This window comes from Trichoplusia ni, chromosome 3 (genome assembly GCF_003590095.1).
Source record: "Trichoplusia ni isolate ovarian cell line Hi5 chromosome 3, tn1, whole genome shotgun sequence".
NCBI lineage: Eukaryota > Metazoa > Arthropoda > Insecta > Lepidoptera > Noctuidae > Trichoplusia > Trichoplusia ni.
The window spans coordinates 7,006,743-7,028,094 of NC_039480.1; the positions used below are offsets into that span (position 1 = coordinate 7,006,743).

The 21,352-nt window shown below is 35.6% G+C and overlaps 1 protein-coding gene across 2 annotated transcripts; it reads left to right on the plus strand.

Annotated features, from left to right (window-relative positions):
• The first annotated feature begins 398 nt into the window (after positions 1-398).
• Positions 399-20,584, plus strand: LOC113491676 (glycine receptor subunit alpha-4-like). 2 transcript variants are annotated; one of them, XM_026868768.1, is made up of 10 exons: positions 399-852; positions 14,185-14,252; positions 15,967-16,034; positions 16,495-16,715; positions 17,439-17,521; positions 17,838-17,999; positions 18,542-18,743; positions 18,853-19,063; positions 19,171-19,281; positions 19,956-20,584. In XM_026868768.1, exons 1-10 carry the CDS (start codon positions 761-763, stop codon positions 20,181-20,183), a joined length of 1,446 nt encoding a protein of 481 aa, XP_026724569.1. In that variant the 5' UTR covers positions 399-760; the 3' UTR covers positions 20,184-20,584. The 2 variants fall into 2 exon arrangements, with proteins under 2 accessions (XP_026724569.1, XP_026724570.1); XM_026868769.1 differs by having other exon boundaries at positions 400-852; positions 18,542-18,740.
• The last annotated feature ends 768 nt before the right edge of the window (positions 20,585-21,352 follow it).

Sequence of the window (21,352 nt, forward strand, 5' to 3'; positions counted from 1 at the left end):
GACGGATAACGAAAATTATGAGATTTAATAAAAAAAACAATACTGCAAATAATGGAATATGACAAAAAATATACGCCGTGGCGATGCTCGCGGTTATATGCCCTTGGAAATTAATATCTTGTTAACAGTTTATTCGCTTTTGTTACAGTCACTCCGAGTAGATTTGCGAAAGTCAAATGTTGTCTAACGATGGGGCACGGCAGGGTCTGTCACGCGAGCTCGACACGCCGCACAACCCGCTTCGGCACCGAACATCGGTTTATCAACATCAGACTACTTTGTTGCGAGTGCTCTTGTCACTCTGATGAGTGGCACTGGCTATCAGAGAGCGGCACGTGGGCCAGCGTACGTCACGAGCGACGTGTCGACTCTGCTCTACAATATGAATTAACCACTTAATGATCGCAGCACATCGTCGCAGACGCCGCACGTCTACCTCGTAGCCGGTTGCGTAGCGATAGTTTTTCTCGCGTCGCGCGTCAGCCGCGTCACAGGGTGAGATCGCGCGGAAGCGAAGGTTGCGCCCGTGACCGCGCCCGCCCGCCGCCGCGGCGATAACGGCCCTCGCCGCAGTCGCGCAGTATCGCGCCGCGCTCGCTCATCCTCGGACCTCGGGCCTCGCACGGAGCCCGCGCAGCGCCCGCCACACGAGGACCAGTGAAGTGATGTGCCGCCGATGATGTGTAGGCGGCGAGTGAGTGCAGTGAGAGTATGCGCGCGAGGTGACAGCCGGCGCCGGGCCTCGCGAGCCTAGCCCGCCATGTGGACGCTGCTGCCGCCGCTGCTGGCGCTGCTGGCGCTGGCCGGCGGCGCCGCTTTCACGCCCGACCGGGACCTGCTCGAGTGCGCGAGGTTCGTCCGCCACGACCATGCCACACACACCGCCAAACACCACCACTAAATATGTTGACATTAATACCAAACGTTTTAACGAGACCTAGAATCAGCTACGAAAATAATTTTAATGGGCACGCAACATATGACGTCTGCCCATTGTTACTGCGTTTTCCACATAACACAGTAATTAATTTCTTTAACCATTAATTAAACTATGTGTACGATTTGGTCAATTTATACGAACAAAGAATATACCTAATTTGCAAATGGGAAACATGAATAGTAAACAGCGCGGCAAATAAACTCTATCTCGTATCTAAAAACTAAACAAAGTGGTAATTTCAGAAACTATTAAATAACAAACAACATAATAAAGTCCTATATAAATCTGAGAACAAAGCATTATAAAAAATCTAAAAATAAATGACTTCACTCGTTAGTGCTATCTCGAATAAATTAACTAAACATGAGCTACTTTGATTTATCCTCGGAAGTTTCGCATATTTTTTTGAAACTTTGTACGTGCCTACACCTATACCTATGTGTGGGTAAGTTATAACAACTTTCTCCGATACCTATGCTTAGTTGTCATTATGTTCTAACTGACAACTACATAGATCTATGAGACGTTTCAGTTCTAGAACAAGGTACTTATAACATGCGAAAATCGATGCGTATTACACTGTCAATTAGCTACATCCATTTATAGAAAAATCACAGCCGTCTGTCGTGTCAGCAGCGACCCCTTTGAATACAATTTTCAGCGTTCCCATATAAATATAAATATCACGCGTTGGTTTTCTGGCAAGCGCGCGAGACGGTGCGCGTGCGCCGGTGTCACCCGCCACGGCCGCGCCACTTGGCAAGGCTGCCCACATAGGTAAACACGACAGCTAATGTAGCGTCGAGGACAGAATACCCCCGGACCAATGTCAAATACATACATACTCATATTATTATCGTGATACATGTTTCTTTTCAATCGACTTTGAAAATAAGGAGTTTTCTTATTGGACCTAATGTTTTTTCGTGATTCTTTCCCAACTATAACTACTACATAGTTTGCCCATTCTCTGCTTATTCTTACTATAAAAAGTTCACACTTTTTATAGGTTAACGTAAGGACTCAAGGTCTACCCTGTATTTTTGATGCAAACTTTAGTGTAGTTCTCATAGTGAGACAATATTCCCACGAGGGTCTATTAATTTATAGAATAGCACATAATTTTACAATTCGAGTTTGTTACAAACTGGTACTGGTACTTCTATAGTCGTGTTATTATTAACAACTATTTATCTGGTTGTCTTTAATCAGAACTTCTTAGGCTATCTTGTAGATAACTGACCTATAGAAGAAACTATTCAGAAAGAAACTGTTTACGCACAATAAGAGTTTTACTTTAAGATTATTAACTGTGGTTAAATAGAAGACATTCATAACTACATCAACATCTTTTTCATCTTAATGTTTGTACAGCTCAACCACTTTTTCGCTAGTCACCAAATGTCAATTTCTTTAAAACAAATTTTATCTTACCTGAGACATAATCTTAATGTAATTATAAATAAAAAGGTAATAATCAAAACCCTATACGCTTAATATAGTCATTTGAAAACAGAAACCGTATACTTGTAAAATAAAACACAGTAGACTCAATTAAAATGTTTTTAATCTTATCAGATACCTGTCCAACACTCTGCGTACTTAATAACAATTAGTAATTAACAGGAAAACATTCACTAACCTACTTTGTTTTGGTGTCATATCATACTCAAAGCAGTTCCCTGTTCTAGTTTCCATTTCATAAATTGACGCCATTTCTGAGACCTAGATATTGAATTTAGGCGGAAACAATAAGTCAATATCTAGAACGAGACCTTTTATGGACGCTCGATTCGGCCACCATGATTGACAACTGCACCTTATTCACCTTGTAACCATTTAACTTTACCCACAAAGGGTATACTGAAAGTGAAATATTTACAAATCGATTCTAAAAATAGAATTATCTTTAAACGAAACATCTTGTTGTTTTTTTTATATCGAAATCAAGCTAAGTTTATAAAGGCAGCACTTTTTTGATTTAGATCATTAAGTAACCATAAGGTTTACCAAACTCAGTATGTAACCGGGTCAAATTACAACAATACTTCAAAGTTAAAAAAAAAATGTGACAAATATCTTAACAAGTTAAATTAAGACTCAAAATTGGCTGAACGTCGTGTTATGTCAATAAACACAACATGAAAAGTACACAAAGTAAAGTCATAAAAAACAAGTCGCTAATTATTTAAAACAAAGACGTTGCCAAAAGACATTTCACCCACACCTTTACATCTGTCAATCGAAAAATAATTGCATTTAAGTCAATAGAAAACATTCTACAATTAAAAGTAAAATAATACTAGTTTTATTTCCTATCCAGCCGCTTCATCTTAGATCTAAAAGTGACCAATGGAAATAAAAATGGCCGTCAAAAGTCCGAATAACAGATTGTACACAAACAAGTCAGGCAACCAGGTGGCGAATGCATTGGAAATGGCTTTCCGCCTCTTTCGAAACAAACAGTCATATACATCAAAGGTAATCCAGTCATAGCCTTGTCGAAGCAGACACTAATGACCTAATGACAACAATAGGTTTTCGAGCGTGGCGCGCCAAAATTAAACCCGTTTATCACAGCTATTTGCGTCACTAATAACCCAAATATATCCCAAGTGCTCGGTTGCGGTAACTGTGACAACAGAAATAAACCCTTGCTCTGAATACCTCTTTGCAGCGGCTAGCACACGTCTGTACAGACACACGCACACTAAACCGCTCATAACGAACCGGGACGCTGTTACTAATACATAATATTAAACCAAATAATTATTGCACGGATTTGTACAATACGTCATTGTAATTGGCAAACAGTTTATTTCGTGTAAATAGTACTGTCGGAGAGGCGATAAAGCTGCCCATTCACTAAACTCTTTGATTCGAAGTTTGAATTACATTTGTATTTGTATCTATTTCGTAGCGATCTCAGTTTTTCAGTCATCATGTGATCGTAAAACTTAATACCGGACGTGACATGTAATGATATGCAATTTATTTGCTGTGAGAGTATTAATTTAGTACAACATTTATGATGACTAATGATAGAGTCAACTCATTACGTAGTCACGGCAAAAAGTATTGGTTTCGTTAGCTACAGTTCAACGTCTGAGATCTGCTTCTACTGGGTTCGTCTAGTGTCCTTCGCGCTCACGTCACATTAAAGTTTCCGATGCGCCTTCCGGCGGGAAAGGCCAAAGTAAATAAATTTAATCTTTAGCTCATCGATTTGTAAATATAGGAAAATTTATTATACTCAATTATATTCATGTTGTACTGGCAATGATGAATTATGGTGGTAACTAATCATCCTGAAAATAGGATTATACTCTGAGGGAAACGGCTGCAATACTGCAAAATATTAATAGTGTGCTTAGTTGTTGCCAAGCATGTACGTACCTATGTAAAGTGAATTCTTATCATACTTACAACTGGTCAAATTTCTAGCTGTTTCGGTTCATAAGAAACAGACAACCGGTCGTGATAGACGAACGTAAAGCGGAGTCTTAATAAGAGGGTTCAATTTTTACCCTTTGTGTATGGAACCCCGAAAACCTATAAAATATTAACAGCTGGATTCGTCATGAAAACATAAAATTATTTTTATAAGACTTTTGGAAGCAATAATTTGCTTCAGTTGTTGAACTGTCTGTCATTTGCAAGGGCGAGTCATTGACCGCAAAGTTTAATTAAATAGCAAATGTAAATTAATTTGCTATTTTATTTATATTCAGACACGACCATTTAATGGCATTATTTATCTAAAATTCTCGTATGAGGTAATTAATTATTAACTTTTGTCACAAGTTGCAATCTTCACAATAAAACAGACTAAAATAAATAAATTTTTTTACAACACCTTGTTGATTAATCACTAAATGAAAAGTACAAATGCATTTCATTTATAATGCAAATTTGTACCATCTTTTTTTTCATTAGTATTGGTATAATATATCACTCATGTACTTCAATTAATCCTCAATTATAACAATTATTTAAGTATAGAATACTGTGACAGTTTGTATTCTGTATTCTTGGATATTTGCGTCACCATTATAAGTATTACAAATGATACAAAACGATTTTCTTCTAAAATTTAAGAGAAAGATATATCTTACATGTCATTTACGTGCCTCGGAAATAATCTATTCTAGAGTCGAGTTTCCATCGCTCATTAAAATAGAGAGGAGTCAAAATAAATCTTATTGAATGTCAAGGTTTTAGAAGATTAAGAATGAAATGAAAAAACTGAAGATAACGTAGTCTGACTAGATCGAAATGATACACATAGATATTCCATTGTAAGTTGTAACAACGTTGTCTAATTAATTTCGGACCAATTAAAATGAAGATGTAAAAGTAATCAAATATAGCTCTGTTTTTCGGTCAGTTACAAATTCACAACTAAACCGAGTACTTTATGAAAATGTGTTTAGAAAATTCCTAAATACCACGGAAATTCCGATGTATTTACAATGACAAATGGGTAGAGCCCATGGAAAATTTTGCATTAAAATTATTTATTCAAAAATTTAATTAAATAAAATATTCACACTTATTTATTTCTTTCTAAAATAAACCCATTTAATCAACCAGCCTGTAACTATGGAAGCAACAGACCTACGAGGTGGGACTTCCCTCAAAGCAGGCCGTGTATATAATTTGTCAACCTCATTGCAGTGCCACAGAACGACAATGTTGATATTTTTCCACATGATGATATACAACGCGTACACTCTCGGCAGACGTTTTGGACTTCAGCCAGAATCGTGGCCGTCGCGTCTCTTTGTCCGACCGATACTTATAACACACAATTATCAAACGAAAACGTTTACCACTCGATGATAGTGATGTTACACAGATTCAATTAAACATGTTTCCGATTGAAATCGAAACGAAAATCGAGATCATTGGGAGCTCAAACGACTTTCAATATTTTATGAACGTTAATCCAATACTGTCACTTTTCGTTGTAATATAGCGACTGGTAGACTTTAAGGGCGTCTTAAATGGAAGTTTCCTTTTACTCTGTTTGTACAGCAGTAAATAATGTCAAAATCATTGACGGCCTTCTTTAGATTGGGTGTTGAATGTCGTGAACAAGCATCCGGAAAACACCACTGGCAAATGTATTTGGCAATTGGAATGAAGACTAATACTTTAGAAATCTCATTCTGAAGTTGCATCATGAATGTGATTTGTAATATTATGTAATGTTGTATTAATGAAGAAGTTGAAGGTGCAAATGCAATCATCACGAATGCTTGTTCTGAGTCTGAGTGTCTTTGTGCATGTTTGAGAAACCCCCGCGACACAAGGATTAAATTCCTCAGGAATCGTTTTAAAAAAAAGTTTATGACATGGATATGTTAATTAAAGTTTTGGCATGAATTTTTCTACGTAACAATTACAGTTTTCAAAATTTATTACTTCCCCAAATTGCAAATAATGCAGTGTATTAAAATTAAATAAATATTGTTTAACAAACCACATACAGGAATTACATACAGGAAAGCATACCGAGGGTTATGTTCAAAACCAAAAACTAAAATCGGCCCGACATCGTTCAGTTAATTTCGATTTTTATTTTCATTATATATATATATGTAGTTAAAGCGTCAACAGAGATACATCAAATTTCATATGATGGTTCGTAAGAAACACCCAGTTGACAGACGGACGGATAGCGGAGTTTCAGTAAGAGGGTTGTTTCCCCTTTCAGTACGGAATTATAAAAATACCTAAGAACCTCAGACAAACAACCATATCCACGGGATCATTTACACTAGAAATACATCCATTCTATTTGTAAGTGATCGTCATATTTTTTATACAAATAAACACAAGGCGTTATTACTTTATAAACAATCTTACATACAATGGCACTCAATTGCGTGTACTTAATAATACGTTATTAAATTGCGTGCCGCCATTATACCTTCCGCATAAGATCCTAACTTTTGGTAGTTAACATAAAATATTGTCATCGTGTCGGCCGTAAAGTCTATGACATTGATTCAGCAATTAAATATTTCTGCATAGAAATCCGCAAATCGAATAAAGTTTATATTGTTTAATGTTTAGTTAATAAGACCACAGAATCACAAGCAATTAAGAACCACGAACAGCCAATTTCAAAACATGAAAACGCCGGTTTGTAACTTTATTTAGGAAAGGTTCTATTTTTCTTTTTGTCTAATGGGTCATTAAATAATCCTTATATTCTTCTTTGACTTGAAATACCAGGCTAAAGTCTAATAAAGTATCCAAATACTTAAACCATGTATGTGTTTTATGACAATGTGTTATCAACGATTCCTTATCGTATGTGTCAGAATCACCCGACTAGTTTAATTTCCACAGACCAAAATTATGTAAAAAATATACATCAGTACATATTTTATATAGGCATTTATTTGAATTACCATACCTACTATGATAAGTTTGTTTGGCAAGCCTAACTTTAATTGTTTGAGAAATTACCCGTTTTATTGAAATTATTTCCGTTATTTCTATGATCTGAGATACTGATTATTGACCAAACTCAGTACCATTTCCTGTCCTTTTTTAACCTATTTTTAATTAAACTTCGTGATCAAATTCAACCTATATACCTTCCAACGGATAAAAAGTATGACACATACATAAAAATGTAACAAATCACGGGCAATCATGAGCTATGAACAGAAATAGACCAATTTAACCGAACATCATTATAAATAGCAGTAGTAATTGGACTAGCATCGTAATGAGTCTTGATATTCATCTTCAGTGGTCGAAACTAAACTGATTCATACGGTTGAAGTGTTTGCGAAGATTTTACACGTGAAATATTTGATTGCTTTATTGGTTTGTATGTATTGTATTCCAACTAGAGGTCTGATAGGAAAAAAATGGCTTTGTTTGTGTGGGTCAATTTTGAAGAAAATAGTGGTAATTACATTAAGTTTAAAATTAATTACCTAGATATTATTTATATTAACTCTAATACACGAAGAATTGTTCCAGTAAACTAGTTCCAGTTATAAACTAAACTTACAAAAAGAGTCAATATGTAAACCTACATAAGGAATCGAAATATTAATACAGCATAAACGTGTGGCCCTTTTATATCCGCGTAAAAATACTAAACCATACTAACAGAAAAAGAATAATCCCTACTAATATTATAAATGCGAAAGTAACTCTGTCTGACTGTCTGTCTGTTACGCTTTCACGTCTAAACCACTGAACGGATTTTAATGAAATTTGGTACAGAGATAGAGTTGATCTTGAGAAAGAACATAGAATAGTTTTTATCCTGGACTTTTGAAGAGTTCTCTTGGAAACGCGATATAACCGACCTCGACGCGGGCGAAGCCGCGGGCGAAAACCTAGTATAAACAATAAATTCCAAAGCAATAACAGAAAAATGTGAGCGATCTCAACTGTCTCAATAATTGCTAAATATAAAAGATTTTTAAGTATACTAGACACAGACAGACATTAAAATGTAACACACTTTTCGCATCTTGGCTTCGCCTTCGTATTGTTTTTAAACAATCATTACACGACAATAAACAGGTTGATGATCTTAAAATTCCCTGATATTGTAAATCTGTTCGAAATACTCCGAATACATTTGCTCATTCGTTAATTGCCTGCTTTTATCACGCGCGAAAAGAAAATAGCACGACTGACATTTGTTTTTGGTTATTTAAACTCGATTGAAACCTGGGATTCTTTTCTTTCTTTAGATTCGAAAGTTTTTATTTGAAATAGGCCGTTTTCAAAGAATCAAGCTCCAACTCTGTTGGGGTCGGCTGCCAGTCTAACTATTGGATTCAGCTTAGTACCAGTGTTTTACAAGCAACGACTGCCTATCTGACCTCCTCCACCCAGTTACCTAGGCAACTGGTTGTCAGACTTTCTAGCTTCTGACTACCTGTAACGACTGTCAGTGATGTATGCATAACAGCCGGGACCCACAATTTAACATGCCTTCCTAAACATGGCCGTTTTCAAAGCACGTTTACATTATTAAATGTTACAATAATGACTCTAGGTACACATTTGAGAATACAACGTGACAAAATTCGAGGGGATTGTCGCTTTGTAGTAGAACACCTATGGCCATATTAAAGCTCCATCATCAGATCAGTTTAATCTTATCATAGTTACTATTGCGTTATCACATTAAATATATGAGTGCAAAAATTCCGATCAATCAAATCAAAAGTTGGTCAAATGTATTTGGACTTGAATACAGGCAAAGGAATAGTTGAAAGTCAATAAAAACTTACAATAATATAACGATTGGTATCTTAATTAAGGCTTAGGTGTAAGGATTTAAACTATATTAAACTCCTGAAGTTTTAAAAGACGGAACTAAAATTAATCATTCCTCGCAAAATAATTCCACAAAAAAGCACCAAAGTATTTCATAAGATCGCGTGTATCATTAATTTGTAAGCAAAATTAATATCATAATCTAAGTACAGAATAATTATTTCATGCAACATGACATGTAAATTATGATTGTTCAAAGTTTGCGTGGGAGATTAGTCAAAGTATTTAATTATTTGTATAAGCAAAAGCTGCATTGATGACCTAGAAAGATAAAAATACATATATTTTTACTTTTTACAAGTTTCCTTCCTCATGTATTACTCAGTTTATTTTCTAAACATGCTAGCTCCGTAAGTCTGTGTAATTACTTACAGCCTAGTTGGTAACTAATGTCCACAAGGTTAATTTGAGCCCGTGCAGTTTCATTACGGCTTTCAAGGGAAGTCATTATTAAAAATGGCATTAAAATGTAACGTAAAGCACTAATAACGTTAATTAAAGTCTAAAATTACTTTTGTTGTTATAAAATACAATAAACAGTAAACACGGAAGGAGTGCTTATGAACATTTCGTATGTAAGTTTGCACTGCAATCTCAGGTTCCATGAGGTTTTAAATTTTACAGAAGTATTTTTTTACTAGTATCTACTTCAATGAAAAAAGAGCTATGTGATGAAACTTGAACAATGGAACTTGATTTACTTAGTTTATTTGCATTTATTGGTTTAGCCGAGACTAAGTTTAGGTACTAAATATGTAGGTACACGAGTACGTGTGCATATTTATTTCGTATATTATATTATACTTTATAAGATGAATAAATTTATAACATCATATATCTTTTATAGCGCCTAGAATTTTTCACATAACCGGTATGGCCGGACTCTGGGTTGCCGAATATATGGAGAGTACGTAATTTTCAAGTATAATATAATTAATTTAAGTCCTGATTGTCCGAGCTTTATTCAAATACTTACCATTAAACGTTTATCATTCGCATAACACTTCGATATCTGCACCTAACATTCAATTTTACTTGTAACGATATAGTTTATCTACCAATTATTAATTTCTAGTAAATCAATGTCCAGTTTGCTTATAAACAATTTATGGGTTTCTATATTCGTTGTTTATGTAAAGCAAACAACACATGAACATGCATATAATTTCAGGTTACCGATCATTTAAAGTTCAACACCAACCATCCCCAATTTTACGATCTTGGAATGGTTGTTTTTTTTTATTGGAGCCTGGTGCCCACTACAACTGAAAATAGTAAGCTCTGTGAAGACAAACAGACAAACTTCGTAAATAAATAATGTGCTTTGACAAAAAAAACGTACATGAAACTGCAAATAAACTATATATATAACTATTGAGCCAATGGTAACACGTTAGAACTATTCCACGTTATATAAATAAAAAAATAATTTATTCAGACCGAACTTCTGAGGTAACAAACATGAAAAATAAACAATAAATAGACGTATTGAGAACTACCTTGTTTAAAGTCGGCTAATTAAATATCTTGATCTATAACTATTTGAGCATCATAATATTCACGGAAACAATACCTAAGTATAAATAAAATTAGTTTTCGAAGAATTGAATACATTAGAATACATTTCACTCGAAACTAGGCGAGTGAACCCACGAGTCTTAGCTAGTTGTATTGTAAATAGAATTCCTTGTTTCGCTACTACGGTGTATGTTATCTTTATTGGGCCGAATATTCCGCGCCCAATGACAATAAACGCCATCTGCTACAAACAATATGCCTCTAGCGAAAAAAACTAGAATATTATACAGTTATAATAAGTATCATTTATTTTATAAAGGAAATAAACAATTTCATATTAATATTTTTAATTTATTTTGTAAGATATGTTTATAGCTAACTATAAAAAACATACGAGTTCTTACTATTTTTGCGACATTTACATTTTTCACAATTGTGAGGGATCATGTGAACATATCGATTTTGATAAGAATGACCTTATTGAAAGAAGCAACTTATTTGCAGAAGAAAACCTAATTATTGTTACAAAATAATACATATTTATTTACTTTCAATAAATTAATAACTTCTTTTTTTTGTCCAAGTAGGATTGATGGCTTTGTGGATCATACAGAAAAAAAACAGCGCAGATCACAAGTTAGCGCCTATAGTTCCTTACCTTTAGTTAATAGTCACTTATATTTAAATAGTATCCAACAAATTGACTTAGTTTAACACCTACAATAACTTAATCCGTCCATGCATCGTAACAGTTTACCTTCATCGATAATTGTATTACGACGTTGTGCGCTGCAAACATTGTGTAATAGGAAGAATTAACATACTGTTATACCACTATTTTTATACTAACTTGCCTGAAATGTATGTAGTAGTCATCAACGGCCTAACCTTTTCCCAACTATGTTGGAGTCGGCTACCAGTCCAACCGGTTTCAGCTAAGTACCAGTGCTTTACAAGGAGCGACTGCCTATCTGACCTCCTCAACCCAGTTACCTGGGCAACACGATACCCCTTGGTTAGACTGGCTGTCAGACTTTTTCAAGCTTCTGACTACCTGTAACGACTTTCAAAGATGTAGGAATAACAGCCGGGGCTCACAATTTAACGTGCCTTCCGAAACACGGAGGAACTCGTTATGACAAAGATGGTCAGCCATCTACGGACCAACCGCGTCAAGCATAGCTGAACCTGTGATCGAATCACTTATGCGGTTATAGCTTAGCCACGAGCCAGTTAGGCAGAGTATAATCGATTGAATTTGGACAGAAGAAACTTTGTTGACGAATATGTTACTGTTTAGTAGCGTAAATAGCTTCAAAACGTTAGTACTTTTTCTTTATATGAAGCACTAACGAATTCAATCCTTTTCCGCGACCTAAGCGGATGACACGTTGCGCACAGTAGTTTCGGCGTAGTGATGTATCAAACTCGGTTAGACATTTTATTCTTTATACTGTGATTTTATGAGTATACTACAAAATATTTGCAGAGCAAATGAAGCAGATATTGATGTGAAACTTTGGAAATTAAGTCTTCTTTACTCTATTCTTGCGTGGCTTATAGCCATTTTATTCTATTCAAATGTTTTTAAAAACAATTTCTATCAAGACAACTTAATTTGGAATTTAGTTTAGACAATCAACATGTCTATTTGCCGTTCAGACGATTTATATAAATGTTTTTGTAATACTATCAATATAAACAATTATTTTGATAAATATTTTAACATTTAAGTTAAAATGGTTACTAAATTTTGAACAGCACGATATAAAACAAACTAAGAGCTCTTAGCAATACTGTAGCCGTGGTAGAAGCGGGACAGCGCTACGCAGAGTAATGCGTCGTTTTCGTTCCCACAATAGCATCTCACATAACTATTTTACTCATCATAGAACAGCCTACCTAAGTTCTGTCACAAAATCTTAAAGCTATTTATTCTAACATTTTTTTTAAATCCTAAGCTAAAACCAAAATCTCTTTGAACAGTAGATAATTAATGTTTTTCACTATAGGTAAATAATCATATTTGTCGTAACAATTGAATACGTCATTTGTTTGCACATTTGTATTATATAAACTCACGAAGACAAAATTCTTAATTATTACCTACATATGATATAAAAACTCTCACTTTTAACACTCACTCGTCTTATTAATACTAATTAATGTTTTATCATTCAGTCACTTGCGAAGACGTCTTGGGAAGGAAACCAAATACGTCAGTGGAACAATTACAAGAGATTAAATCCATTAATGGGATTAAAATGTACATTATATAGCTATCATAGTACAGCTACGCGTGGATGTTAGGGCCTATGTACACTGACACGTATTCTCCTAATATAATAAACGCGAAAGTTTGTATGTACCTATGTTTTTTATGTGTGTACTCTTTCACGCAAAAACCACTCAACGAATTTAGACGAAACTTGGTACACAGATACTTTATAACCAGGATTATCACATGGGATAGGTTTTATCCTGATTTTATGTTCGATTTGTAGTGGGAGAGCCTGCGAGCAACAGCTAGTAAGCTTTATAATATATATAAGTAATCTGTAACAATGTACCACTGCACGAAACAATTTTAAGATTAAATAAAATGTTAGTATTACTCGTCACGCCCACAAACAAAATAAGGAAACCGTTTTGTGGGGTTTAAGTATGAAGTACCTAATAAAGCAATCTAGAAAATAAAATAAATTTAATTTCCACAACTTTCCGAAACTGCTTACCTACTTACCTACATGGCGCGTATGTAGTAGTAATACCTACGTATGTTTGTGACAGTGTTTTAGTGTGTGTCATTGGGGCTTAGGCAGTGTGCATAAACCCTTAGTAAAACAATATGACGTCATTTATAATGCTGAGTTGTCCTTTTATTTGCTTAGATAATTAAAAGAATTATGCAGTTTGACAACTGCAATGTCCGTATTTACTTTGATATGACTAAGCAGAGATTTTAATCTTTTCTGATTAAATTGCAGCTATTTACGTATTTTTACTTTTATAAGATGATGACTGGCTTTTAAAGATAGTATGTGATATTGTAATGAGGTTTTTGTTATAGTTGTTTATCAGATGAAACTTTTCTTAGTGGAGTGTTCCCTTTTGACCTTCGAAGATTTTTCCTAGTTTGCAGATTGTAAAATTCACTCAAAAAACCAGATGGTAAAATTAAATTACATTATAAAAGTTGATTACAATCAAAAGCAATTATAATAATACTATTTAATACTCGTAGTAACGACGTCTCAGTTCAAATTATTTCGTTCTGAAACTTTCAACTAAAAATGTATGAAACCATGTCCAAATTATATTTTCCAACAACTATTTAATAAAAAATATTTATTCTTATCTGAACTATTACAGTGTCTTATTTATCGTCCCTTTTGTTCCAGCCAGATCCTGTACATGGACCAGCATGTATACGATATTCCAAAGAGCTACAACAGAAACAACCCACCCGGTGAGTACCAATCTATTCTAATATACAAAACTGAAGAGTTTGTTCGTTTGTTTGAACGAGCTAATCTCAGAAACTACTGGTTCAAATTGAAAAAATCTTGTGTTGAATAGACCATTCATGGAGGAAGGTTTTAGGCTATATACCATCACGCTGCGACTAGTAGGAGCAAAGATACAATGGAAAATGTGGAAAAAGTAGGGCTGGTATAAATCATAACTTATATCTTCTAACCACGCGGACGAATTCGCGGGCAACATCTTGTATTGTATAAAAACCTCATTACATGATCCAACACAAAATTCCATATAAAATTCTATTTTTATATCTTCTAATTTAGAATTATTTAGGTCATGTTTTTTTTTATAAAGTCACGCGTCGATATGAGGTCGAGTTTCCCAGGCTATCCACTTAGTACCGGATATTATTCAGCAGAACCTTCTTGGTGCCGCAAAACCAATCATTAGTCAGCCAGCTGGCGACTGTCGTGCGGCAACGTTCGCCGATAATTAGTGGCTTCCTCCTTACGAAGCAACTTGTCGACAACAACCCACAGTTTATTGAAAACACTTCGAATAGTTCCCAGATACTTAAATTTTTGCTTTGTAATCAAATTTAAAGTCTTAATCTAGCTCAATTTGCCACGTAATGCGAATTCTTCTTACAACCGCCGACTAATTTTGAGAAATAATTTACCAAAACAGAATAATTATCATATTTTATAAGCGACGAGACATTTTATGTCTGAAACAAAAGTAGTAAAACTGAAATCCAGTAATCCTAATGGTTCTGCAGCACGAACCTCCACGGACGACCGTTTGCCTATACTTACAATATCCATAAGCTAGCTGTATCGAATCTACGGCAACTTATCAAATCTTTGAGTATATTTACTATTGCTCTACACAATACGTTTAAGTTTATTTTGTTGTTTTATGTTACTTTTATAAATTTATACGTACCAATTATTTAGTTAGTAGGTACAGGTGCAATGTCTCCCTTTTCTGTCCCTTAATTCAATAATAAAATCAACACGTCTGACCAGTACATGTCTTGTTAAAAATCATTTCAATACAAAAAAAAACTACAACATCTTCACTTTTTATTTGCTTGTATAAACATGGGTTTGTGCGAAGTCAAAGAAGTTTTCGACGGACAGTCTTATCATTTCCAATAACAGCTTTGGACATGTTTATCACCTTGTCTGTTAGCCGACGGCCGACGTAAGAGCAGAGCTTGGCAACACTATTTGACCGGGTTCAAGGCTTAAACGTCGAGAATACTAATGTACACGAGACAAAACAATGCACATAGGAGACCTATTCCTGTAGACGGTAAAAGCACTATAGAAAGAAAGACCATTATAACATGATCTATGCTGAAAAACTAAATCAAGTAAAAGAAAGGAGATAGAACCATTGTGAAAGAAAATCGGTGTATGGAAATCATCTCTCCATATTTTAAAAATAAGCAGATATCGAATATATTAGAAATCATTGAATTAATACTAATTAGAAAGGCAATTCGTGAAGGGTCTTGAACCAGACTTAAAGGCTGTTTTTGGCCTACATGGATTAGCTAACAATGCGGTCTCAAGCAGAGATATCTCCGCAAACCGCCATAAAGCCATTGATTAGGCGCTATAATTTCACAACAATGTATTAAGAATCAAGAAACGTAACATGTCAATATTTTATTTATTCTATTGTAATTCCAGATAAGAACACGACCGTTTACGTAGGGGTGAATGTCAATCGGGTGTCCGGTGTTGATGAGAATAAAGAGGTAAGGAAGAATTTATTTGACTTTTTATTGATTCAATAAATTATAACCATATTATAAGAGTATTAATTAAAAGCCTTTTGCCAAGTGCAAAGGTTCAAAGTTCAAAACAAACGTATGCCCACAATAAACCAACATTTCCATTTACTTTGTCTAGAAACGGTACCTAAAACACCAATCATATTCGACATACATTTTTCGGACCAAAATGCAGCTTTGAAAAACTATCAAAATTGTAAAGTCAATGCTGGACAATGCTTTATGGACTTTTAATGCCACCGTGGTGACATTAAAATTTTAACGCTACGATGGAGTGCAGTATAAAAACTTGCACTAAAAGTTCAACGTTAGACGAAAAAAGATGTCTCTTACCATTCCCGGTGAGACATTTATATGCCAAAGACTAGCGTTAAAATTTTTCTTTAAAACAACTTTACATGTTCATTCAAATCTATTTCCCCAGGAGATAACACTAGACGTGTTCCTGCAAGTATCATGGGCTGACAGCAGGCTCCACGTGCCTCCCAACATGCCCTTCATAGACCTGCCCTGGGAGTTCCGAGCCCTCATCTGGACGCCAGACCTCTACATCTGGCAACTCCAGACCATGAGGATCCTCTCGGTTCTCCAAGAAATGGCGTCCTTGAGACTCTACTCCAACCGCACCGTCTCAGTCAGTATTGGGTTCGTCTATCAATTTATTTATTATTTTATTGTTTACACTATGTCAATAAACGATCTATTTACACAATAATATTCAAGCGACTTCAAAAAAAAGGTTCTGAATTCGTCTCTCAGAGCTTCGAACTCGATGAACCGGTTTTGTTGATTCTTTTTTGATCTAGCTTGAAATACCTGTGTCCCAGAATAAAAATCATTTTGGTCGGTTTAACATTTTTTTTATTTGAAGTCGATTGTAGTTTTTGTTGTTTTTAAAACAATGCCATATGACTTCAGATTTTGGTCTGAAGTAATTTGCTGATAGACTCTTTACACCTTCAAGTTAAGACAGAGCCGATCGTTAGAGATATAATCATAATTGACTAACTCAAAATGATCTGTCAAACTCTGTTTAAAGGCTGCTTTTTCAATTTCTAGTGCATTTATTTACTGAACCAGATGTAAGTGGTGAAATATCAATCGTGCATAAAAAAGAAATACTTTATTCATGAAATGTGTTACGCCTAATCAGTGCCGTATTATCCATAAGGCACTTTAGGCCAGTGCCGCTAGGGGTCTACTATGACCAGGGCCCACCACCAAAGTAGGCATCTAAAAAAAACTCGATAAATTTTTCACTGAATGAAAATAACTTTAACCAAGGGGGCCCCCACTCCTTTGTTGCCTCGGCCTTGGGGCCCCTAGATCCGGCCCTGCTAATAATATGTTTGTAAATTACTTTTACAGCGCCACAATTACAATAAAGTGCGAGATGGACTTCGTTCTGTATCCTTTGGACGTCCAGAACTGTGCCATGGACTTCAGTAGTTGTGGGTATCTTTTACCATATTTCGTTTTTATTCGGGAATATCTTAGCCTAGCCAGAATCATCATAACTACTGCGTTTAGGTTATATGCACATTGTAATTACCCCTATCCACGAAATGTTCTAAAACATTAAACGATAAGTTTCAGAATCGTTAAAAATGTTTGATTTTTTTATGCTAAAGAAAATTACATGTTTTGTCTACACGCTAGTTGTCAGACTTTGAATTCTGAATGTTGTTTTGTTAAATTTTATTAATCGCTAATGTACTATTTTATTATTCTACAATAAATTGGACGTTGTTTGATGACTTGTTCCAGATAAATACACGACGCAAGATGTGCGTTTCGAGTGGCGCGCGGTGTCGCCATGGCTGGGCATCGGGCCCGTCGGCAGCGAGCAGCGCAACCACTTCCGACTTCCCAAATATGTGGTCACCTTCGTCACGGACAAAAGTAATCATATTCGCACTTTTGGTGAAGGTAAATGTATATTTATTGCTTAGCGCTTGTGTTTGCGCCTCGTAACTAACTACGTACCTACTAATGCTAACGCGCTGTTGCTACACGCTGGCATGTCGCCCGCAATGCTTGGCGCGGATGATCACAATGGATCATTATCAAACATCTTGAAATCGGTTGAAAATACACCCAATATTTTCAATACTTTTTTCGGTATGTCATCCGTGTCTCGCATTTTTTTCCTTTTCGTATCTGTTATGCACGAAATGTTGGTGTTTTATGTTTATTGGATGTGAAAAGTATGTTTGTTTCAGTAGGTAAAATGATAGACATAGATATTAGTTTATAAAATAGACGTTTGTGTGGTTGAATAACATAGCGTTAGATATGTTTTAGTCCAACCTGCGGGAACAATCTAATGCAGATAGTAAGCAAAACTTGTATCACAATACATTAGGTAGTCTAGTAAATGTTAGATGGTAGGATAGTAGTGAGTGCACTCACCACTAAACAGAGCACAAGTTAGAATATTTATGTTCTCACATGACTCTTCTGTTCATCAGGTGAGCATTCTGCAGCGCGGCTGCAGATCAAGCTTTCCCGAGAATTAAGGAGTTACCTTTTAGAGAGCTATTTGCCCTCTTCCCTGTTCGTGATCATCTCATGGGGCAGCTTCTGCGTCATCCCAGAGATCGTGCCGGGTCGCATGGTGCTACTCGTCACGACGCTACTGTCACTCGTCACCATGTTCGACACAGTCAGGTAGTAAGGGTATAACGTATGCAAATTACATAACATATCACCCTTTAAGTTTGCAAAACCTTGATGAACCTTTATTAAGTGTGAGACTCATAGACTTTTTCACTTCTTCCAGCACAAACTCTCCTGATGCACTTGAGTTAAAGTGTATAGAAGTGTGGCTGATCTCATGTACTATATTCGTGTTCCTGGCACTCATGGAATACTTCGTGGTGCTGTTTGGAATCCGATATGACAAGAGCTGGAGTCGCCGGCGAGCGGACTTGCGCCGAGCTGCCTCCGCCGCGCAGCTTGCGCCCCCACCCTTACATATCAACCACTCCCAGGTAATAATACTAAAACCATAGTTAGAAAGTAGAATCATTCCACCACAATATGAGCCACACGTGTGCAAAAATACAAGCATCTCAATGGCAATAATTTGCCTCCGCAGAGGCTGAGCACACCTGTCACTGGCACCCCACAGGGCGGCGTGTTCTCACCCACGCTGAGCGTTGAGGAAGACGGGTTCAAACAACAGATGGAACATCAAACCATACAGAGGGTAAATACAACTGTAACCTCGCTCTTATCATAGAATATTTCCCGTAAACTCAAAGTACCTCAGTGTAGCATTACACTGCATGTAAAATACATTGACATACCACGTATTATTTAGGTGCATTAATTTTAAACTTAGGCCACCAATTTCTAGTCTCTCTCGGGAAGGAATTGGAGACAAAATAAGGTCGGATGTGAAACAAGATCTGTCAGCAAGGTAAAATATGAATTTAAAAGCAAAACACTGCACAGTGTGGCTATTGTTGAACGCTGCAATGGCACATATGCGTAGGTACAAAAAAACTTAGTTTAGACGGTATGTTCCTTGCAATTACGATGTGTACTATACAGCAGGCATAGAGCATGTCGGTAAACAATCAACTGTAATATATTCTCAAGCATTGGTGGTTATCTATTGGTGGTGGTTTGATTTGTAGATTATGAAATCACTGCAGTATTATAGGAAATATTCTTAGGTATTTTGAGCTAGAGTAGAAAGTAAAGGTTTATAGATTTATGAAGCTAAATTTTAGTCGCACTGCTTTGATTCACTGTTTTAACGGTAGGAGTAGGTATCTTACTTCGATACTGTAGAAATGGCTACAGAGTCATAGACTGTATGTACGGTCTGCAAAGTGTTTGAATCGAGACGTGATTTTATTTCTTTGTAATTTTTAGGATTCACCGATTCTGGAGTCAATGCCGTCAGGAAACGGCCCTAGCAGTTTCCTAATGCGGTTGGGCGCGAAGGTGGATCGAGGCGTCATGTTTTGTGGCGCCCAACATGGGACTCTCGATAAGTTCGCGCTCATGTTATTTCCCATGTGTTTCGTCCTATTTACCATCATTTACTGGACCACATACCTCAGTGAGGCGCATCGCGCTTCAGCCGCAAGGTTTAAGTGAACAATACAGTTTAAGTGAACGTACATTAGCACGTGTACTTACATCACCAAGTTTGTGATCAAAGTGCCTAAGCAGACGTTGTGACGTTGTTGTAAATATTAGACGAATTACTAGTCGAATTATAAATATAATCGTGTGACCCCTGTATTGTTAGTTACCTAATTTGATAAAGTGTTGAACATTTCTATCGCGGCGTTATTATATTTTTAAGGTTATTTTATCGCAATTGTTCAAAAAGTTTCAACGAAATTGTTATAGTGTCTTTAATCTAGTTAGAGCTGTAAATGTGCCTTGTAACGATAGGGTTACGATTAAATGAGTTAGATACTATGACGCTAGTAAATTCTAAAGTTAGAAATAATCATGGAGATGCTCAGAATAAGAAAACATTTCGAAAGTTTTAAAATGAATAGTATAATGAAAAAATACAATAATATGTATAAGTACGTAAGATGGCGGCATGGGGACCACGGTAGAGCTCAATAGTACAAACACTATTCTAAGGATGCCTTTCTCACTCGGGTGCCTTTTGCCTTGTGTTTTTTCAACGAATTTTATCGAAAATTATATCTTTTACTATAACGCATTAAAGAGGAACAAGCCATGCGCAAAAATAAATTAATTGTTATACAATTATTGGTACAAAAATGCTATGGAGTATTTTTATGTAACCTCTTGCTTATACCTATTGCGTCAAAACCTTTTACAGTAGGTAAATTACTGTTTCGAAATTTGTATTTTTTTTGTTAAAAAGATTAGCTTTTACTTGTATATTTGTAATCCGTGTTATATATTTTTCTGAAAGCCATTTCCTGAACGTACGTATTGTCGATCCCAAACTCATGAATGGCATTTAGACAAATGCCTATCAGTAGGTTTACCTACATTGTAATATAATGTAAAGTAAGTTTAGAAAGTAAATATTTACTAAGATAATACCGATATCATAGAGATTGTAGCGCTCATTTAGTTTTATTAACTTATTATAAATAGCTTGTAGATTTCCATCTTAAGATAATTTTATACCCTACACGAGATTTATTTGAAAAAATCCTCACTTACACTTGTCTTACATATTTTGAAATATTTTTTTTTCATACATAAAAAACTAAGTACACTAGGGTTAAAAATAGGAGGAGCTCGTGGCTAAGCTATAACCGCATAAGTGA

Excerpts from the sequence above, each read along its gene's own strand:
- LOC113491676 (XM_026868768.1), top strand. The coding sequence starts at position 761 with ATGTGGACGCTGCTGCCGCCGCTGCTGGCGCTGCTGGCGCTGGCCGGC. Across the intron at positions 16,035-16,494 it reads GTGTTGATGAGAATAAAGAG|GAGATAACACTAGACGTGTT; the intron begins GTAAGGAAGAAT and ends CTATTTCCCCAG. Across the intron at positions 18,744-18,852 it reads ATGTTCGACACAGTCAGGTA|CACAAACTCTCCTGATGCAC; the intron begins GTAAGGGTATAA and ends CACTTCTTCCAG.